The sequence below is a fragment of the Thamnophis elegans genome, chromosome 8, assembly GCF_009769535.1.
Source record: "Thamnophis elegans isolate rThaEle1 chromosome 8, rThaEle1.pri, whole genome shotgun sequence".
NCBI classification, from domain to species: Eukaryota; Metazoa; Chordata; class Lepidosauria; order Squamata; family Colubridae; genus Thamnophis; species Thamnophis elegans.
This window is the reverse complement of record NC_045548.1, coordinates 36,516,851-36,535,436: the sequence shown is the minus strand read 5'-3', so window position 1 is coordinate 36,535,436 and position 18,586 is coordinate 36,516,851. Positions and strand designations below refer to the sequence as shown.

The 18,586-nt window shown below is 39.1% G+C and overlaps 1 protein-coding gene across 1 annotated transcript in view; it reads right to left on the bottom strand.

The window, feature by feature from the left end:
* Nucleotides 1-18,586, bottom strand: part of LOC116512450 (chloride channel protein C-like) — a 69,398-nt gene that overhangs the window by 18,788 nt on the left and 32,024 nt on the right. The window contains 2 exon segments of the mRNA XM_032222937.1: nt 2,549-2,728; nt 16,377-16,543. Of these exon segments, the coding sequence (XP_032078828.1) occupies nt 2,549-2,728; nt 16,377-16,543 (347 nt within the window).

Sequence of the window (18,586 nt, the reverse complement as noted above, 5' to 3'; positions counted from 1 at the left end):
GTGTCAAATTCACCACATCATATTGCCATCATGTGACATATCCAGGGGTGGGATTCAGCTGGTTCTGACCAGTTCAGACAAACGGGATGTTAATTTTACATCTGGTTTGCCGAACCAGATCAAATAGTTCTAAGTTTAATGAATAATTTGGTATTTGCTTAAAAGGAGCCAAGGTGGCGCAGTGGTTAAATGCAGCACTGCAGGCTACTGCTAGATCAGCAGTTCAGCGGTTCAAATCTCACCGGCTCAGGGTTGACTCAGCCTTCCATCCTTCCGAGGTGGGTAAAATGAGGACCCAGATTGTTGGGGGCAATATGCTGACTCTCTGTAAACCGCTTAGAGAGGGCTGAAAGCCCTATGAAGCGGTATATAAGTCTACTGCTATTGCTATAAAAAAAAAAAACACTCAAATGATATGGATAATTTGATCTTTTTATCCATTACCTTGAATATGAAAGAGATATCTAATTGCAATAATATCTAATTGTTTTAAACATTTGTATTCCCCAAAGCTATGGATCAGTATAATTACAATCCATTCTACTTTCTGTTTTACAAGGTACATTTCCTCTGTCACAGCTTTATGTCCACATAAATTCACTGCTCTGCTTTGGGGCAGCCTAGATTCCACACACATCCATAGCATTGCAAAACTTTCCTCAAAAGCTGCTATTCCCACAACTTCCTAAAGGACCATGCATGATAATTTGACTTCTGAGGAAGCACCTGGGCAACTCGGAGTATGTACAGAAAGTATGTGCAACTTCCATTGGCCTGAGGAGCATTATAAATCATGTATACTATGTCTAAAAGTGGGTATTGTTTTAAGGAATTTAAGCAAGTGATTTTATTCTTTAATATCCTCCTATTTACAAATGCAAAAGGGAAGGGCTAAAATATCTGGACCCACTTAACGCTAGTGGGTCAAAGGCAGTTCTGGAAAACATTTTTGTCAGCTTTGATGTAAAGCATTTTTTTATTTTGAAGTGGGGAAGGAAAAAGAAAATCTAATGACTTTTTATTAATGGCTCTAATACATTTTCAGAAAGAAAACTATTTTTTCTCCTGAGGACTTAGGTTGAGTTTCATCCTACTATGTTTAATATATGCTTCATCTTGCATAAATTAATCTTGCTGTAGATGTGCTGGGGACAAAAAAAACCCAATGCCTAAAAAGGTTAAATTATTTTGCATTCCTATTCCTCTGCAAGCAATTGTAGTGTTTACCTAAAGTTCTTAAATTGGCAATCATTGTTCTACCAACATCAAATACTCCATTGGGGGGTGGGGGAGAAAAATCCCAGATCCCAGATTGGTTTAAAGGTGTCCTGAATCAAAAGTGTTACAGCTATTTTGTATTTCTACAAGTGCAAGTGGGCAAAACCAGGATGCTATGATACATTTCTAAATGATTTACAGTGGACAAGATTACAGCACATCTCCCAGTTACAATAATCCCAGATCCAAACTCGGCTAGATGAAGTCAAGGCTTCAGATACAGAAGACGAGCTGTAATGTACAAGATTACGTAAAGTTAACTTTTTCCCCCCAGAGGAAAGATGGATATTTTGGGCATGAAAATAAGATGATAAGACACCTAAAATACTTTGCAGGTCAACAAGTAGCAATTGGGTGAGTCAAGTCAATACTAATTTTCTGGCAAGCAAAGACACGCTAATTTGCCTTTTTGATTCTCTGCAGAAGTAGATGTCCCACATGCAATTATCTTTGATGCCTATAATTCATCTGACCACCCTCTTCAAGGTATGCATGAGATTTCACTGTCAATCAGTAGACTCTCCTAATAAGAAAGCTGCTTATGTAGAAGTGCCCTAAAATTATCAGTTTTGATATGAATTCCTGATAACCATGAGCATTGGGGAGGAGGTGGTAGTAAAAATATCTGTCATCAATTTCCATAAATTATGTACTTGACTGATAAGTTGGATCATCAGGCCCAATTATATAATGGTGGAATTTGTGTATTGACATCATCAGGCATGTGTCTTCTTTTATATATGTCACCTCTAGTGGTGAACAATGAAAATCAACTATAGCACAAAAACTTTTTTGTGAACCTTCCCTACAACAAAATCCACAAGTATTGCCATTTTCTTTCCTTAATGTATATCTATTTAATTCCTGCAGCCATGCTTAGGATGGTAAGCCATCCTAAGTATTAGGTCTTTCCTTTGCTGTTTGAATGTTGATCTACTTTATCTTTTTTTAAAATGAACTTGGATACAAATAAGAAAGGTGGCTACTGATTTCCCCTCCTTCCAGTTGTATGAGAAGTATGACTAAAGAAATGTTTCTGTCTTTTTCTGAAATGCCTTCAAGTCCCTAAGATTTTATTCTGTTTCTAATGTCGTATTGGACAGTAATTCAGAGTAACACACAAAGAACCCTATATGTCTAATATTGGATAAAGCTATATACACTGTTGTTTCAAGAGCAAACAGTTGTAGCTTGCAAGGCATCTACTCATAATACACTGTGTTAAATTCTAAACAGAGGGGCTACTCTAAGGAGGAATGTAGTGTCTTACTTTGTAATTGTTCCCAGAAACACCTTGGACTGGTCTGGTTTAGATTTGTAAACTACTGGGAATCCACTATGGCTGGTGCTGGCAAGGACCTGAGCCAAGAAAGCAATGTTTTCCTTTAAATTGAGGACTCTGACATGAGGTTTCATGACATCTTTGGCAGCAAACAATTCCAGATTTAACCTGAAAAATACAAAGCAGACAGGCATAATTTATTTAGTAAACAAGAAACTAGGCATGCAATACCATTTTAACATATGATGGTTTTATAGTGTGCTAGTGAAGTACTTCAAGTTAAAATTAGGTTTATTTATGAATATTTTGTTTAAAGCATAATTACCCAATAAAGTAGTGATCAAGCATAGCCTTCTTTCCTATGAGTAAAATCCATGATAAATTTAACCAGATGCAAGCCATGTTTTTTTTTACTAGAGGACAAGCACCTTTCATCAATTTATTTTTTTAGCTTTTTGTTTTAACATCCTAACTGAAAATGAAATGCTTAGAAAATCACATTCAGTTAACAAAATGTTCTTGGAGTGAAGAAAAGTATGACAAAAATATAAATAAATCTTAATTTTATAATACTAGAATAATGATTATGTATGGGTGACACCAATTGTCCAGTTCAATACCCTGCTTATGTCAGTAACCTGTGAGAATGGTTGGTGATCTTAAAAACCACAAACAACTGCTTACGCAATGAATAACAACATTTGTGCCATGATGGTTTCATTTAGAATATTTTTAATAACGTAATAAAATCTCCCACAATTTTCATAAGAGTTTTCATCTACTAAGAAGATATAAAATTTGAGATAAAATCTGCTGGCCTTAGAAGTAATAAGTTATTACAATGCAGCAAGGCAATTAAGTCACACTTAAGATATTTGGGTATGGAATTGGGTATGTCTAGTTTGGAATTTGGTATGTCTAGTTTAATGGAAAGAAGGATTAGGGATTATATGATAGCAGTGTTCCAATATCTCAGGGGTTGCCAAAAAGAAGAGGGAGTCAACCTATTCTCCAAAGCACCTGAAGGCAGGACGAGAAGCAACCTAGAGCTAAGGAGAAATTTATGTTAGAACAATTAATCAGTGGAACAACTTGCCTCCAGAAGTGGACGTTTTTAAGAAAAGATTGGACAACCGTTTATCTGAAATAGTATAGAATTTCCTGCCTGAGCAAGGGATTGGAAGGGAAAGGGAAAGGTTCCCCTGCGCATATGTGTGCTAGTCGTTCCCGACTCTAGGGGGTGGTGCTCATCTCCATTTCAAAGCCGAAGAGGCAGTACTTTTGTTTCTTTTAGAGAAAGATATATATTTCTCCAGACTTGATCTACAATGAAATATCTTAAACTAGAATTATCATAACTAGGTGCAAGGATCCTGGCATTCAAAATAAAACATCAGAATGTTTTGTATCATTTTGCTACCATCTCATGGATATCCAGATGCTTGCAGCCGACGTATAATCCTGCTATAAACCTACGAGAACATTCCTCTAGACTAATTTTTTTTAATAGAATACATAGCCATAAGGATCAGTGCAAAGGAACAGTTTTATTCATTCATACATTTTACCGTAGTTTGTGTTCTAACTCAAGATATTCACTTCATTTGGTGGGAATGTTTATCTGTTATTTAGCTAGAGATTTTCATCAGAACAACATTGGATTTTAGTTTACTTTCTTGTAAACCATTTTTTATTATGCTGAGTAACTATTAAACCTTATATAAATATATTTCATGAGTTTATTTTGGAGATGGCTTTATTTTCATGGTAATTGCCAGTTTCATTTGGTTAGTTCAGCAATGTTTGGATTCTGAATTATATACAACACTGTAGGTTTGCCTGTTATTATTAACTAGATCTATGACTAAATCATATTGGTTGTTTACCATTTATGACTTTTTTGCAGTTATTCAGTGCATCTAGTTTTGCTTGGAAAAAAGTAATTAATGTTCCTACTTATAAGGTTATGTTTCATATTCACATTTTGATTCTTTACATTGTTGAATGTTTATATTTCATTTTTGTACACCATTTAATAACTAAATAAAAAACTAGAAAAGTCTCAGTTCCCCTTTATATCTGATTTTCTTTTCTTTCAAAATGAAGGAAGGATTCTAGCAATGTCAGGTGATAATTCTCTCAGGTTATATAAAAAGAAAGTTGATTTGATTGTTCAGTTACAAAAGCAGGTGGGAACTTAAATTTGAAATATATTTCACGTAATTTAATACATGTGCCACTTGTTCCTCCACAGAAGAAGTTAGTGGTTTTTCAACTAGCAGTAGAACAGATGAGACATAACATTCTATATGTATTCTGAAGAGAATGCAAGCCACAAATGCAACGAGAACAAAATCATTTTGAGGTTTTTTGAAGGCATATATCTTACTTGAATCCATCATCTGTGAGCATTTCTATTGACTTTTATAAAGTAAGCTAGCAAAGATTTTTGCAGCTGGATTTTCCTGCAAAAATCCAGTAAAATCATTTTGCTTCCCTCTTTTTAATCTTTCTTGGTGCTAAAAGCAATTTTTATAGTAAGAAAGCCACATTACTACTGTGAATTCTATTATAGCAATACTTTATTTATTGTCGTTGTACGTATATATACAGTTTACACATATAACGAAATTCACATAATACCCAGAGATCAGGCGCAATAGACATAACAATCCCAAAACACACCGCCACCCACCCAAAGAAATTCCCTGCTCCTAAACCACCCAAGCATCCATACAACAGTCCAAGTAGTGCTGTCCAATAGCTCACTGATGGTGGCCGTTAGCACTTACACTTACAGTATATATAAGGTGACCAGATTTTCAGATTCGTAAAGAGGGACACCTTTGACTGGGGGGGGGGGGGCTTGATTAAAAAATTTATACGGAGCAACAAAAATTTTCATACAACGCAAAAATAGTATTGTAATATTTCTTTTATTTCAACATAACTACAATTTACAAATATAAATTGTAACTGTTGGCAAACATCAAAATTTTGATCACGTGACCATGAGAATGCTGCAATGGTCGCTAAGTGTGAAAATGGTCGCTAAGTGTGAAAAATCGTAATCAGTCACTTTTTTCAATGCCATTGTAACTTTGGTCACTAAACAGCCATGTTCCTGACTTAACAACCACCATGATTCACTTAACGTGGCAATAAAAGGTCGCAAAATGAGGCAAAAATCATTTAACAAACGTCTCCCTTAGCAACAGAAATTGGGGGATCAATCCTGGTCGTAAGTCGAGGATTACTGGTAGCCAATTGCAAAAGGCAACTTTACTTGGAACAGGTGAGATTGTGCCCGGATCCCTTTCATGCCAACATCCCATCCTGTCCATGGGGAGAACTCCACAGGCCCCCAATCCCCTCTCAACCTCCAGCTGACTCTGCCATCCGCCATAACCATACATACCCCTCAAAGGCAAAACTCAGGGGGCTGAATTCTACAGGGGGAGGAGTAAAGGGGGAATTTGAGGGGCAGCCCAAAGCACCATCTGTCTAAATTTGCATCAGGAAGGCAGTAACATTTTCATAGACCATGATCAGAGGAGCAGCTCTATGGAGAGACTCCTCCTGTATTCAGTCCCAACCCTACAAGTGGAAGTACCCCTTCCTTCCTTCCTTCCTTCCCTCCCTCCCTCCCTCCTTCCCTCCCTCCCTCTTTCTTCCTTCTAGCCTTCCTTCCTTTCCATTCTTTTTCCTTCCTTCCTTCTTCTTGCCTATCTGCCTTCTGTCTTTCTGCTCTTTAGATCTCTCTTCCTCCTTCCTTCCTCTTTCCATCCTTTCACCAAAAATCAGGATGTTTTATTAGCATCAGCATCATTCTGCTGAAAATGCCAGATTCTGTGGTGCTTCTGGATGAGATTTAGAAAATTACAGAGACATGAGGAACCATTATATAATTTCACTTGGCAAAACTCTGATTAAAATAATAGCAACAAAATGTAAGGTTTTTTAATTTTAAAACTCTAGCAAAACATAGATTTATTTCCAGTTTAGTTAATTAATGTCATTATAAAAAGGAATGCAATTGATTAAATAAAAATGACTTTTTCTTTTATTAAGAATACTTATTCTACATTAAACTATAAAATATTTCATAGGCCCTTCAACAAGTTTGTTACAAGTTTTCAGGAATGCATGCATTCTTGAAACTGATACCATGTAATGTTAAAAAGCAGATGGCTAACTAAGTACACTAAAAACCATGTTTAATTATTTGCTACTTGAGACCAATAGCAATGATGAGGAAATTTCTGTCATCCTCAGTGACAATATTTTTAGGGCCAAAAAATAAAACTCGGTATATTGGATCTGTTGAATGGAGAAAGGCCTGCTCCCCCATTTCAAGGAGCTGCTGCTTCTTCCACCGCCTCCTCCCCCCCACGTCTTAGAAGTCCAGCCAGCTGCTCGCCAGCTCTCCGTGGAGACTCACCCAGAGTTTTCACTGTGATTTGCCTGGTGAGGGGAAGTGGCAGGTTGATGCAGACCAAATCCACAGTATAATAAATACAAGTATAATAAATACCTTCCTCCTCCTTCTCCTCGCTGTGATCTGGATGCCCGACGCGCCTTCCTTTCCTCCGCATTCGGCCCTTTCACGTGGAGCCTCAAGATTATGAGCAATGCAGGGTTGCTACGTTAAGGGCGCCCGGTCCCAACTGGGAACTACTGCTGCTGCAGCACCCGATCCCTGCAGCAGTGGCTGGCTCTGCTCCCGGCCGCGGGCCCCTGTCCTGCCGCATACAGCGTGTGTTCAACAGCATGACCCAGCATCCCAAGCGGAGCTCCCCCCCCGCCTAGCTGCGTTGCGCACATGCATGGGAATTCAAGGTATCCGGCCGGATTCCTTGAGTCCCCGCGCGTGTGGGCATCGCATCTAGGCGGGCTCCGCTTGGGATGACCAGGCTATGGAGGGCATAGCCTGGTCATCTCAAGCGGAGCTCCCCCCCCCCGCCTAGCTGCGTTGCGCACATGCGCGGGGATTCAAGGTATTCGGCCGGATTCCTTCAATGCCCGCACGTGTGTGCCATGCAGCTAGGCGGGGGAGCTCCGGGTCGTGCACGTTTGGGATGACCCGGCCAGGGAGGGCCAGCAGCAGTGAGCCGGGCGGGCAACCCACTTGCTGTTGAAGACGCGCTGGACGCAGCAGGGCAGGGGCCCGCGGCCGGGAGCGGCTTCTGGTGGCTCCCAGGAGGCGATCCCACCACCATCCGCTCGCGGCTCTTCCCGCCCGGACGCCCAAAGCCTCCCAGCCCACCCAGGGTGAGTCAGCTGCAGTGCAGCCGGTGGTGGGCAGGAAGGCTTCTGGTGGCTCCCGGGCGGCGATCCCACTGCCATCCGCCCGCTCACTCGCTACGCTACCCTGCCCATGCGAGCGCAGCGGATGGGCGGGGGAGCGAGCCATTGAAGAAGGCGCCAAAATTAAGCGGGATCTTTTGGGAATGGCCCGGGACGCGGTAAAAATTATGAGAAAGCGTGCTTGTCCCACCAAATGCAGGACGTCTGGTCACCCTAAGTATATACTACTTTACAGTGCTTCATAGCCCTCTATAAGTTGTTTACAGAGTCAGCATATTGCCCCCAACAATTTGGGTCTTCATTTTACACATCTTGGAAGAATGGAAAGCTAAGTCAACCTTGAGCCTGGTGAGATTTGAAGTGCCAAATTGCAGACAACCAGCAGTCAATAAAAGTAGCCTGCAGAACTGCGCTCTAACCACTGCCCCACCATGACTCATTATCAGTTATTATATTCAATATTATCTTAACAACATATACAGTATTAAGTTACAGCTGTAAAAATAGGATTTTCTGATTTCCAACAATTTTCTGAAGCTAGAATTTAATCAATAGGAGGCTGAAAGTTTTCATTTCTGTAATGTTTCTAGCATTTCTCTGCCAACCATGTGGCATCATCATGATTGAATAAATATTCATGTCTGCAGTTAATATGCTTCCAGTGTCAACAAAATGTTATTTTTACTTTTATCTATAAAGCATTGAATGCTGTATTTAATAATATTTAGATTTATACTTTTCGTTACATCATGCAATCTAGCTATTATTTACTGCAAATAATTTTGCTCCTCAGTCAATAACAGAGCATCATCACAAAAGGTACACATATATTCATATCCCAAACCATTAAGTGTTTAACTTCATATATATTTATCCATAAATATATTTTATAACTAAAGGGACATCGCAGATTTACTAATCTCTGTTCGCTGTTGAGCCAGTCAATATATATATATAGAAATATTTTTTTACACATGCTTCACTTCTATTAAACATTCCTCTTAGATTAGTCAACCAACATTAAACTCAATCTTAACACAAAATAATCCACAATTTAGGTCTATTCACTTTGTCATATGCTTTCTCTAAATTAAAATACAATTAAAAACAATTTGCAATTCTATTTTTTCAATTATTTGAATAAATTTATGGTTAAAACACATTCAAAACTGAACTTTTTCTAGTAGATAATCCACAAATAATTACCCTTCTCATTCATTCCCAGAGGCCCAATAACTTCTTTTCAGCTCAGTAACTTTAATATATTCTCTTATCTCGTTCTCACTCATCCATTCATGCTCTTTAATAGTTTTTCCCTGGATCCCATTCATCCAGAATGTTGCATAATTTCCATAAATTCACTCAGAATAAGGCTGAATAAATCATAACTGGCCAAGACAGACATGTCTAGTGACACTGTAAATAATGAATTAAGAAAGGCTCCAATAGTCAACCATAAATTAGAAAAATGTGACATGATCTAATCAAACACATGTTAAAGCACCATTTCAAATATGAAAGCTATCTGTCAGCCTCCGCTTTGCTACTACTTCGGCTGCCATTGAAACGGGGAGGGGGGGCATGGTATTTGGGAGGGGACTGATTGTTGTGCTGGAGGAAGATTCTAGAGTTTGAACTGTCCACCTTACTGCGCATGTGGAGGAGGAGTGTTCCCGCCAAGGCCAATGGAACCAGCATTCCATCCTGGTGATGCCTTTCGAAGTTATCTCACACCTGACAATTGGGAGAATTATGATTGGACTGTGCACGGGATGCCAAGGGAAGGGGAATGAATTATACAATATATTATTTGCATTCGCGCCTAAATAATCAGACTTCGCTTACCTTCGCTTCTATTCATTTATAATTAGTAAAAGTACACTTGATTTCTATCAATGGAGTCCTGTGGTTTTCTTTCCTGATTTTTGAATGAAGAAGGGCTGACAATAAACGAAGTCTCAACCTCCACCCCACCAGGAGCTACAACCTAGCGAGGGGGGTGTTCTCACAAGAAGAAAAAGAATGTCTTTGCATGTGAGTGATGAAGAGGAAACTGAAGGGGCAGCAGCAGAACCATCTTTAACTGAAAGGCTGGCTGGTCCATCGTCCCCGATGGACTTTGGGTGTGGGGCAAAAAGAGGAGTCTGAGGAGTTGGATGCAGGAGTCACGAGAAGGAGACCAAAAAAAATCAGCAGAATGGGGTGACGCTGGGGATGAGGATTACAAATTGTCCCACGCCATGTGACTCCTTGAGGAAGCTATGTCCGAATGTAAAAACCGTGGAAGAGCAATGGAAAGGGAGCAAGCTGAAGAGTTTGAACAAAGGTACTCCATGCATAGGTTAAGGGAGGGTGAAGAGGCCGAGGGGGGTTGGGAGCAAGGAAACCCAGAACCAGCCTTCCCCCCCCAGCTAGGGCCACTCCAAGAGTAGGGGGGGCAGGCGACGCCGATTGGCAAAAGTCCCTCTCTTAACAGTGAAATATAATGGCGATCCCAAAAAGTTAGGGTTGTTTGTCATACAGATTTGGAACTATATGGAAATTTATGGTCTGGATTTAGAAACAGATGATATGAAAGTAAGAATGGTTTTACTCTCATTGGAAGACAAAGCGGCCGACTGGATGGTGGGCTTACACCAATGCAATTCCCCTCTCCTGAGGAATTTTAATGACTTTATGGCTGCAATGAAGAGGAGGTTTGATGATCCGCTGATTGAGAAATGCGGGAAGGTGAAATTTATGGCCCTGAAGCAGGGACAAAGACCAGTGGCTGAGTATATTCAGGAGTTTCAACAGCTGTCAGCCTATATGAGGGGATGGTCAGAAGACGCTTTGTTAGATCAGTTTGCTGGGGGATTGAATGAAAAAATTTACCAACAGTGCGTTAACAGACACCTTCCCCGCCGTGTGACTGCTTGGTATGAACATGCAGCAGACGTTGAGTTAGATTTGGCCAGACTTCAATGCATGAAAGAGGGAGAAGCGGAGAAGCCGCCCGCCCCCATCGGCCCAAAAAGCCCCTGAATTATGATTGGACTGTGCACAAGGATGCCAAGGGGAGGGGAATGAATTATACAATATATTATTCGCTTTCGCGCCTAAATAATCAGACTTCGCTTAGCTTCGCTTCTATTCATTTATAACTAGTAAAAGTACACTTGATTTCTATCAATGGAGTCCTATGGTTTTCTTTCCTGATTTTTGAATGAAGAAGGGCTGACACTATCTCAATTATTCATAAGCAATTAAAATATAGCAACAAGACAGTGGTGATCAGAGGTTAAATGAAGAGGCTTTAAATATATATTGGAAACCAAGCTTAGCACTTGGGGAGGTCATTCTACAATCTAGGTCTCAGAGAAATGGTATTATCTGAACCTCTCCACCTTTTCCATTATACCAGTAGATATGGATTCTGGCTGCTAATATTAAAGATCAGACAGAAAAGAGCGGGGAGAAATGAATCACATTGTTATTATTCCTAAAATACAACAGATCTTTGTATTTATAAATAGACCTCAGTTTTAAAAAAAAAGCCAGCTGCATTGGTGTCTGCATTGTCACAGTGGGATGATCTAGTTGTTTTTAAGCAGAAAACTTCAGTAATTTCTTTTGTCTGCCAGCTGGTGACTAGATATTGGAACAGCCTTAACTAATTAGTAGAGTGTCCCATCCAATAACTAGATTCACTGTGTCTACCACCTGCAAACTACCGCATCTGAGATCAATGAAGCACATAGAAACGATTCAACCTCTGTTTTTCTCTCTCAGCAGGAAGTCAGTTGCTCTCTGCATGTTATCTATAATAGCCCAAAAAAGAATGGAGGATACATAAGCAGCCCATAAGTCTGAAACAAAATATATGAACTCCATATGTTGCTCTCTTGAGCTTTGTTCTGCAAAGTGTGTAGACATGGAAGAGATTTTATTTCATGAAGCTTATCAGAAATAGGAAAGTTAGAAATCAGTACGGTAGGAGGGAGTGTTTTAATACAACACAAATACCCATAAAGAATAACAGTTTTTGTTACAGCATCTACTGAGCTTTTGCTGGTGTATTGTTCAAGTACTAAGAAAGAATGTTCTTGGTCCTACATTACTAGATTGGATAAAAAGTAGACAGGAAACCCCACAGGCAGAAGAAAAGAGGATATAGGGCTTAATGTATTATGTGAAGGATGCTCTAGATAGGCAGATCCCAAACCAAAGGGCTTCCGCAAATGGTGTGTGGGAATTAATTAATGAATTAATTAGTTAAATAAATTGTATCATAAACAACCTAAAGTATAATATGAAATAGTAATGCTAATCTTCATGCAGTTTCTTTTATCATTCATTTCAGTTATATGTACATACATGTGTACTGCTATATGCTCCTGATCAGTGACGTGCGGTGAGGGATACCGTTGGTGAGGCAAGAGCGCAGCAGCGGCAAGAAGCAACGTCCCCGCCGCTGTGTCCGACAGGCGTCTCTCGTTTATGATGGACATAAACGCGAGACGCCTGTCGGACACAGCAGCGGGGGTGTTGCTTCTCACCGCTGCCCCGCTCTGCCGCCTCGCCCCCCTGCCTCCTCCGTCCCCGCTGACATTCTTGGGAGCAGGTCGGGTGGCTGGCTGGCTGGGAGGAGAAGAGCGATGAGTCTTTGTGCCAGCTGGCCGGCCAGGCAGGGAGCAGGTCGGGTGGGGCTGGCTGGCTGGCTGGCTGGGAGAAGAGCGGTGAGTCCCTCCCCAGCCAGCCACAAGGACTCACCGCTCTTCTCCTCCTCCTCCTCCTTGTCCTCCCCGCTCGGTGCTGGGCTGGCTGCAGAAGAAATGGCGGCTGGTGAAAGAAAAACCTCTCCAGAATCACCCTTGCACTTGCGCAGTGGCTCAAGTGCAAGACATGATTTGCTGCTCCCAGATCAGGAGGCGGGAGAATCAGTGCCTCTTTTGCATATTAATTTTTTTGCTTTTTAACTCCTCCTTAACTTTTAAAAGGGGAAAAATTCCTTAAGCAAAAGAGGCCCCGAGTTCTCTGGCCTCCTCCTAGTTAACACTGAGAGCAGACACCAAGCCACTGTGACTTGAAATCTGGTAGCAACTATCCTGGCTTTAATTAATTTTAAAAAAATATTTAAAACTCTTTCCTTTCTCTCAGGAGACTGGGGAGGCTCTGCCTCCCTTGCCTCTAGGGACTGCACGTCCCTGCTCCTGATATATTCAATGATGGAAAAGTAGAGAAAATTGCTATTATGCTACTGATATTAAATTGCCTTCTAAAATGTATTGTAAAATGTTCTCTTTTATCTGGAGAATGTAACTATTAATAACTTTAATAAATAAGTAAGATGTGGAATTTTTTTAAAATGTTGTTAACTTGAATTGTACTCTGCTCTTCAATAGGATTCATAGGGCAATTCATCATCATATTAGAATCACCAAATTTAAAAGCAATTGTGCTAGATTGTTCAACAAGCAACTTCTGGGATTTACTATATCACAACTAAAATATGGGTATTCTAGCAGCCATTTCTTCTGTCTTATTTTTTATCTTTAATCTCATGAGATTGCCAAAATGTACAACCTCATACCTCAGATCTACATACTTCTCTCAAACTCACTGGAAAAAAAAATACCCGTCAACCTAGAAAAATTGGAATTATTGATTTGATTTATTCGATTTGCATGCCGCCCTATTCCCGAGAGACTCAGGGCGGCATACAAACCGAATAAATCAAATCAATAATTCCAATTTTTCTAGGTTGACGGGTATTTTTTTTCAGTGAGTTTGAGAGAATTATAATTTACATTGAACTTCAAGGTGACAGATTCCCACCTAAAATTTTTCAAAGTATTTTTTCTATACACTAATTCCATCAATTATAAATATGCATACATTCCAATTTTCAAAGTCCATATTACATTGTGGCAGAGGAAATTTGACAAGCTCAAGTATGCAATAAAATCAACTATTCAATATAATGCCATCCTGTTTTTATTTAAAACAATGTGCAATGGCTACAGAATTCTTGGCTTCAGCTTTATCAGCTCATCAGATTTATGTGGTATGGCAGGCAGAAATCTCCAGTGAAAGCTTTGACAGAAGTAATGTTAAACTACAACAGACTAAGCATCAGACTTATTCAAGTCTTTAACTGACCTTATCGCATTAAAGTGCTAGATGTAAGATATTTTCTCTTGAAGTGTACAGGGGTTTATAAAAGCAAGAAGCTCTGCCACGTTGTAGATGCGTTCAAGAACTCTTGCCCTTATTAAAAAGCACTTCTTGGCACCTAGCAACTCTGAGCATTCCAGCCTGCTAATTTATAGCTAGAAATGCAACATAAGTAGAAGTCAAAGACCATCCTTTTTACTTACATTCATCTCAATCAGCCAAAATCTAAAACATAAAAGCCCATGTGATCAGAAATAAATATTTGCACACACACAAAAGTGAATAACTACACTATGCAATAAGAAAAACAGTCTTTTTTGCTCATTGTTTATTAATGGAAAGTATACTCAACATTTGAGACTTTCAATCTGGGGAATCAGTCAAACTTGGCTGAAAACAAACCACGATGAATACATTGCCTTTTTCTCATCTCAGAGTACAAAGAAAGAGCAGTTCAACATATATCTACTCCACAAAAGAGCAGAGAGACAGAAGAACATATATGTTCCTATTCCTCCTAAAAAAAAAGTTACAGAGCCATCATTCATTACATTCTAAGTCATTTTTAATTATAACACTGAGCCATTATGGATATGTGATTATAAAAAACATGGAAATAGAAGGACAGGATACTATTCAAGGCCAATAAAGTCTTGGCCAATCAGTTATAGCCTTCTGACTGAGAGCTGCAACCCATTGGAATTTGTTACAGTGGACCTGAATATAGGACTGGAGTGAATGGTCTTATATTGGGACAGGCAATAGACCTACTGAATAAGTGAACTTGAACAGCTTGCCGCTTGGTAGAGCAGATTGCCATTGATGGAAGATAAAAACAGGTCTATGAGTTTGCAGTCACTTGAAAGTGGGCACCAAGAGTGATATTAGGGACATATCCCCCCCTTTCCTCCCAATGTATCATCTTGGCCCTAATCATCTGCCATGAGCTTACCTAGAAATGTCTCCAGTAGCAACCAGATTGTCCCCAACTGTGGTGGGAGAGAGAGTTGTTGCCATCTAGATTTGAAAAAGTAGAGGTAGATGGCTTGCAATATTATGTTGTAGGAATAATTCTTAATATTGTATGTTTGAGTGAATGGTACTATTGTATGCTGAAGGGAGACCCAGTGAAAGGTATTTCCAATAGCAGGCCCTGTGTGCATTCTGGTTGGGTTGGAGACTCCCATTTAGTTATCTGGGCATGGAGGTATTAGGTAGCCTCAGCAAGACGTGGGCATAGATAGTTATATATTTGAGGCTATGGCAAAGAACACTAGATCGGCCACTGAAGGAGTAGAAAAACCTCCAATATCATAGAGATTTTGATTTCTGACCCACCCTGAGGCAGCATCCTAAGGGTCAGATGGCTAATTTGCTAGATTACTTTGCCTCAAGGTGCTTAATGTAAGTAATGCCAGGTCTTTTTGCAATTACACTACTACTGCAGTTGTTAGCACCAGAGAGCATGTCAGAAGAAAATTGGCCCCTTTCAAAAGTGTGGAGGGAGGAGGTGAAAGAGAGAGAGAGGGAGAGGAAGCTTTCAAGCCACTGGTCACCTGGCTTGGCAACTACCTGGACTATTCCTTGCAATTTTCTAAGAAATATGAAAGAAATAAGAAAAGTGTTTCGTCATTGCCTTCCATTTTGTAGAAGTGAGAGAGAGTAAATAGTCCAAAGTTATGTATCTGGCTTTCTACCTAAGGTAGGGCTAACCATCTCCCTTTTCCTAACCTGGTATCTTAACCACTACACCAAACTAACTCTCTTAGAAAGTATTAGTGGGATCAAATCAGTGGTGGGGTTCAAATTTTTTTACTACCAGTTCTGTGGGCGTGGCTTGGTGGGCATGGCAGGCTTGGTGGGCATGCTGAACATTTCATCAAAACCTTGTATCCTTTATCAATTCTTTCCATTTTTAATTATAAATACAAAAACCAATAATTCCATTTTTCCACTTCCATATGTACAGAAAGATGTTAAACACTTATTTGAAACATATTGGTCTTCCATACAGATGCTTGTTAAATATTTACTGTTCTCGTTCATTGTTGAGTCTCCAAATGGCCTATTTTTTTCTGCAACTTTTTTCCATGTTTCCACCCACCCAATGTTATTGACAGTAGTTATATACAGTATTGCACACATATATCCCAAAATATTCCTGACACTATTATAATTTAAATTAAATATGTTTCAGTTCTACAACAAATTTAAGATCAGAAGTCACACAAAATGTCATCTGATGTTTAATCCTGTAAACATGATCAAGTAAGGCACACCACCCATTGTATGGTCATTTGATCCACCACTTTCCCAGATTTCATTTAAAATTTATGGGGGGGGGAACACTCACCCATTTTTATTCTGGTAAACAAATGGTTCAACTTCTAGATATGGTATGCTTTTTAATTTCAGTAAAGAACTGTACAAAGACATGTTAAACCAGTCGCCAACCATTTTTGCTAACATGACAGCCAGCATGATGAGTAACAAGGATTGTACATCATTTGTGATTTCTACCTAAATGTGGAGGGAAAAGAAAGAGTATATTACTAGAAAATGAATGTATCAATTATATCAATAGCCTTATATAACCCTTAGTTATAATTACTATGCAGTCTTTAAATAATTATTACCATTAAATAAACTATGTCATCTGGAGAATATAGCACATAGTAATTTTTACATCATATTTCTTTTCTGATGATTTTCTGCCTGACAAAATATTGTTTTATTTAATTCTATAGAGAAGCCTGCAAATTGTATCTTTGACCTTTCACTTGAAAAGCATGCATTCTACACTGAGCATGGCTGACAAAGTAGGAAGATATCACTGAATAGTTCAACTGCAGCAACCACTCTAGATAGTGTCTCCAATGACTTGTTTCTACCTATAAAAGTGATAGATACCTTTTCAAGCTTTGTGTTAAGATTAGTCAATTACAGCTATAAGGCTGGTTCCCCTCTTTATTATTTCAATGTGCATGAATCAATTCATTGGCAGTAGCATCACCAACTATCAGAGATAATCTGCTGCTATCAAATAGGAGCTCTTAAACCAGTTTAGACTGCATTAGGAAAGAGCTGTGAGCAATATCATCTAAGTTAAAACATCTTAATAGTAAATGGAAGATAGAATGTGGGAAGGCAAAGAAAGCAACAATTAGAAATGGAGAGATAATTTTCCCCCAGGCTATTGTCTCAGGTAAAATCATTATCTCATAAACTTCAGTTTTATCCATGGGCAGAAAAACATATAATTATTTCTCTTGGGTAACATTCTTCTATAAAACAAAGAGCAGTTTTGGATTATCTAAATTTCCCTGAAATTAGAACAAAGTCAAGAATGAAGTCAATCTTCCCACACCATTGCCACCCTAATCCAAATCAGGAGAGCCATTGCTGCCTTTCATTGTTCATAAAAAAGAAAAATAAACAGTGAGAGATCCTACTCTAATGCTCCCATCAGATTTGCTTTGTGGCATGCATGACTTTGAAGCTTAAAACCATATTTAGGTGAAAAATTAACATTTTTATTAATAGCTTTAGATGCTATTCAATAAAATAATCATGAACCTTTATGATACTAGATGCATAACAATGTATTAGGCTCAAGGAACCAAGACAATATGATGAATAATTGCTCAGAGAAGTTTCTTTATTACTGTTAACCCATAGACAGGAATCTTGCCAAACTAAAGCACACTCTGCATAATTATAACACATATCCTGTGAAGATTTAGGGAGTATCTTTCCTAGGCCTCTTTCTGCATGCCAAGGACTGATTTGCCTCTTAATTGTTTGGGAAAGACGCCCTCCCTCCTGCAACAACATGCAACTGTTACAATTCTGGAATTATATCTTAATTCACAGCAACCCTATTAAATAGAAAAAGTAGAACTAGTATGATGATATGACATTGGTTTAGCCCCCACCCTCCCACCCCCCCATACACTGACACTTACCCAGAATCTTAAAACAACTCTCTGCGAAACCCTTCTTCCAATATAGTATTCTACTATGGATTTTAGTCATCCAGAGGAAAAATCAGAAAATAGTGTGTTCAACTAAATGTGCTTAAAAACATATACATAATCAGGAGTTGTGCCTTCTCAAGCTTCCCGATAAACTAATGATTCAAACTATATTCAATATGCATTCCCAAAAAAAATCAGACAGTAGTGAATGCATGCAACAACAAAAAGGAATTAAAATAACCTACTATTGAAAATGTCATAGACAATCCTTGCATAGGATTTTCTGACCTTCTCTACAGTATTACTTCTTGAATACGCATTTCTATGCACATTCAATAGACAAAGGCTGATTGTACATGATGTTAAGTCCTATTTGACATAGTCGTGTGGATTTTTTAAAATAAGGATGGGACAAATTGATCAGGGATTTTATTGCATAGGAAAGGGGATTTAATCTTTTCTTCCTGTACTGCAAGCTTAATCAGTCAAGTTTCTTTTGGAAATGAAAGGTTAATTTCTTTTCACTAAATAACAACTATTGGGGGGATTTCAACCAAGTCTGCAGGGCCAATAGAATTATCTAATT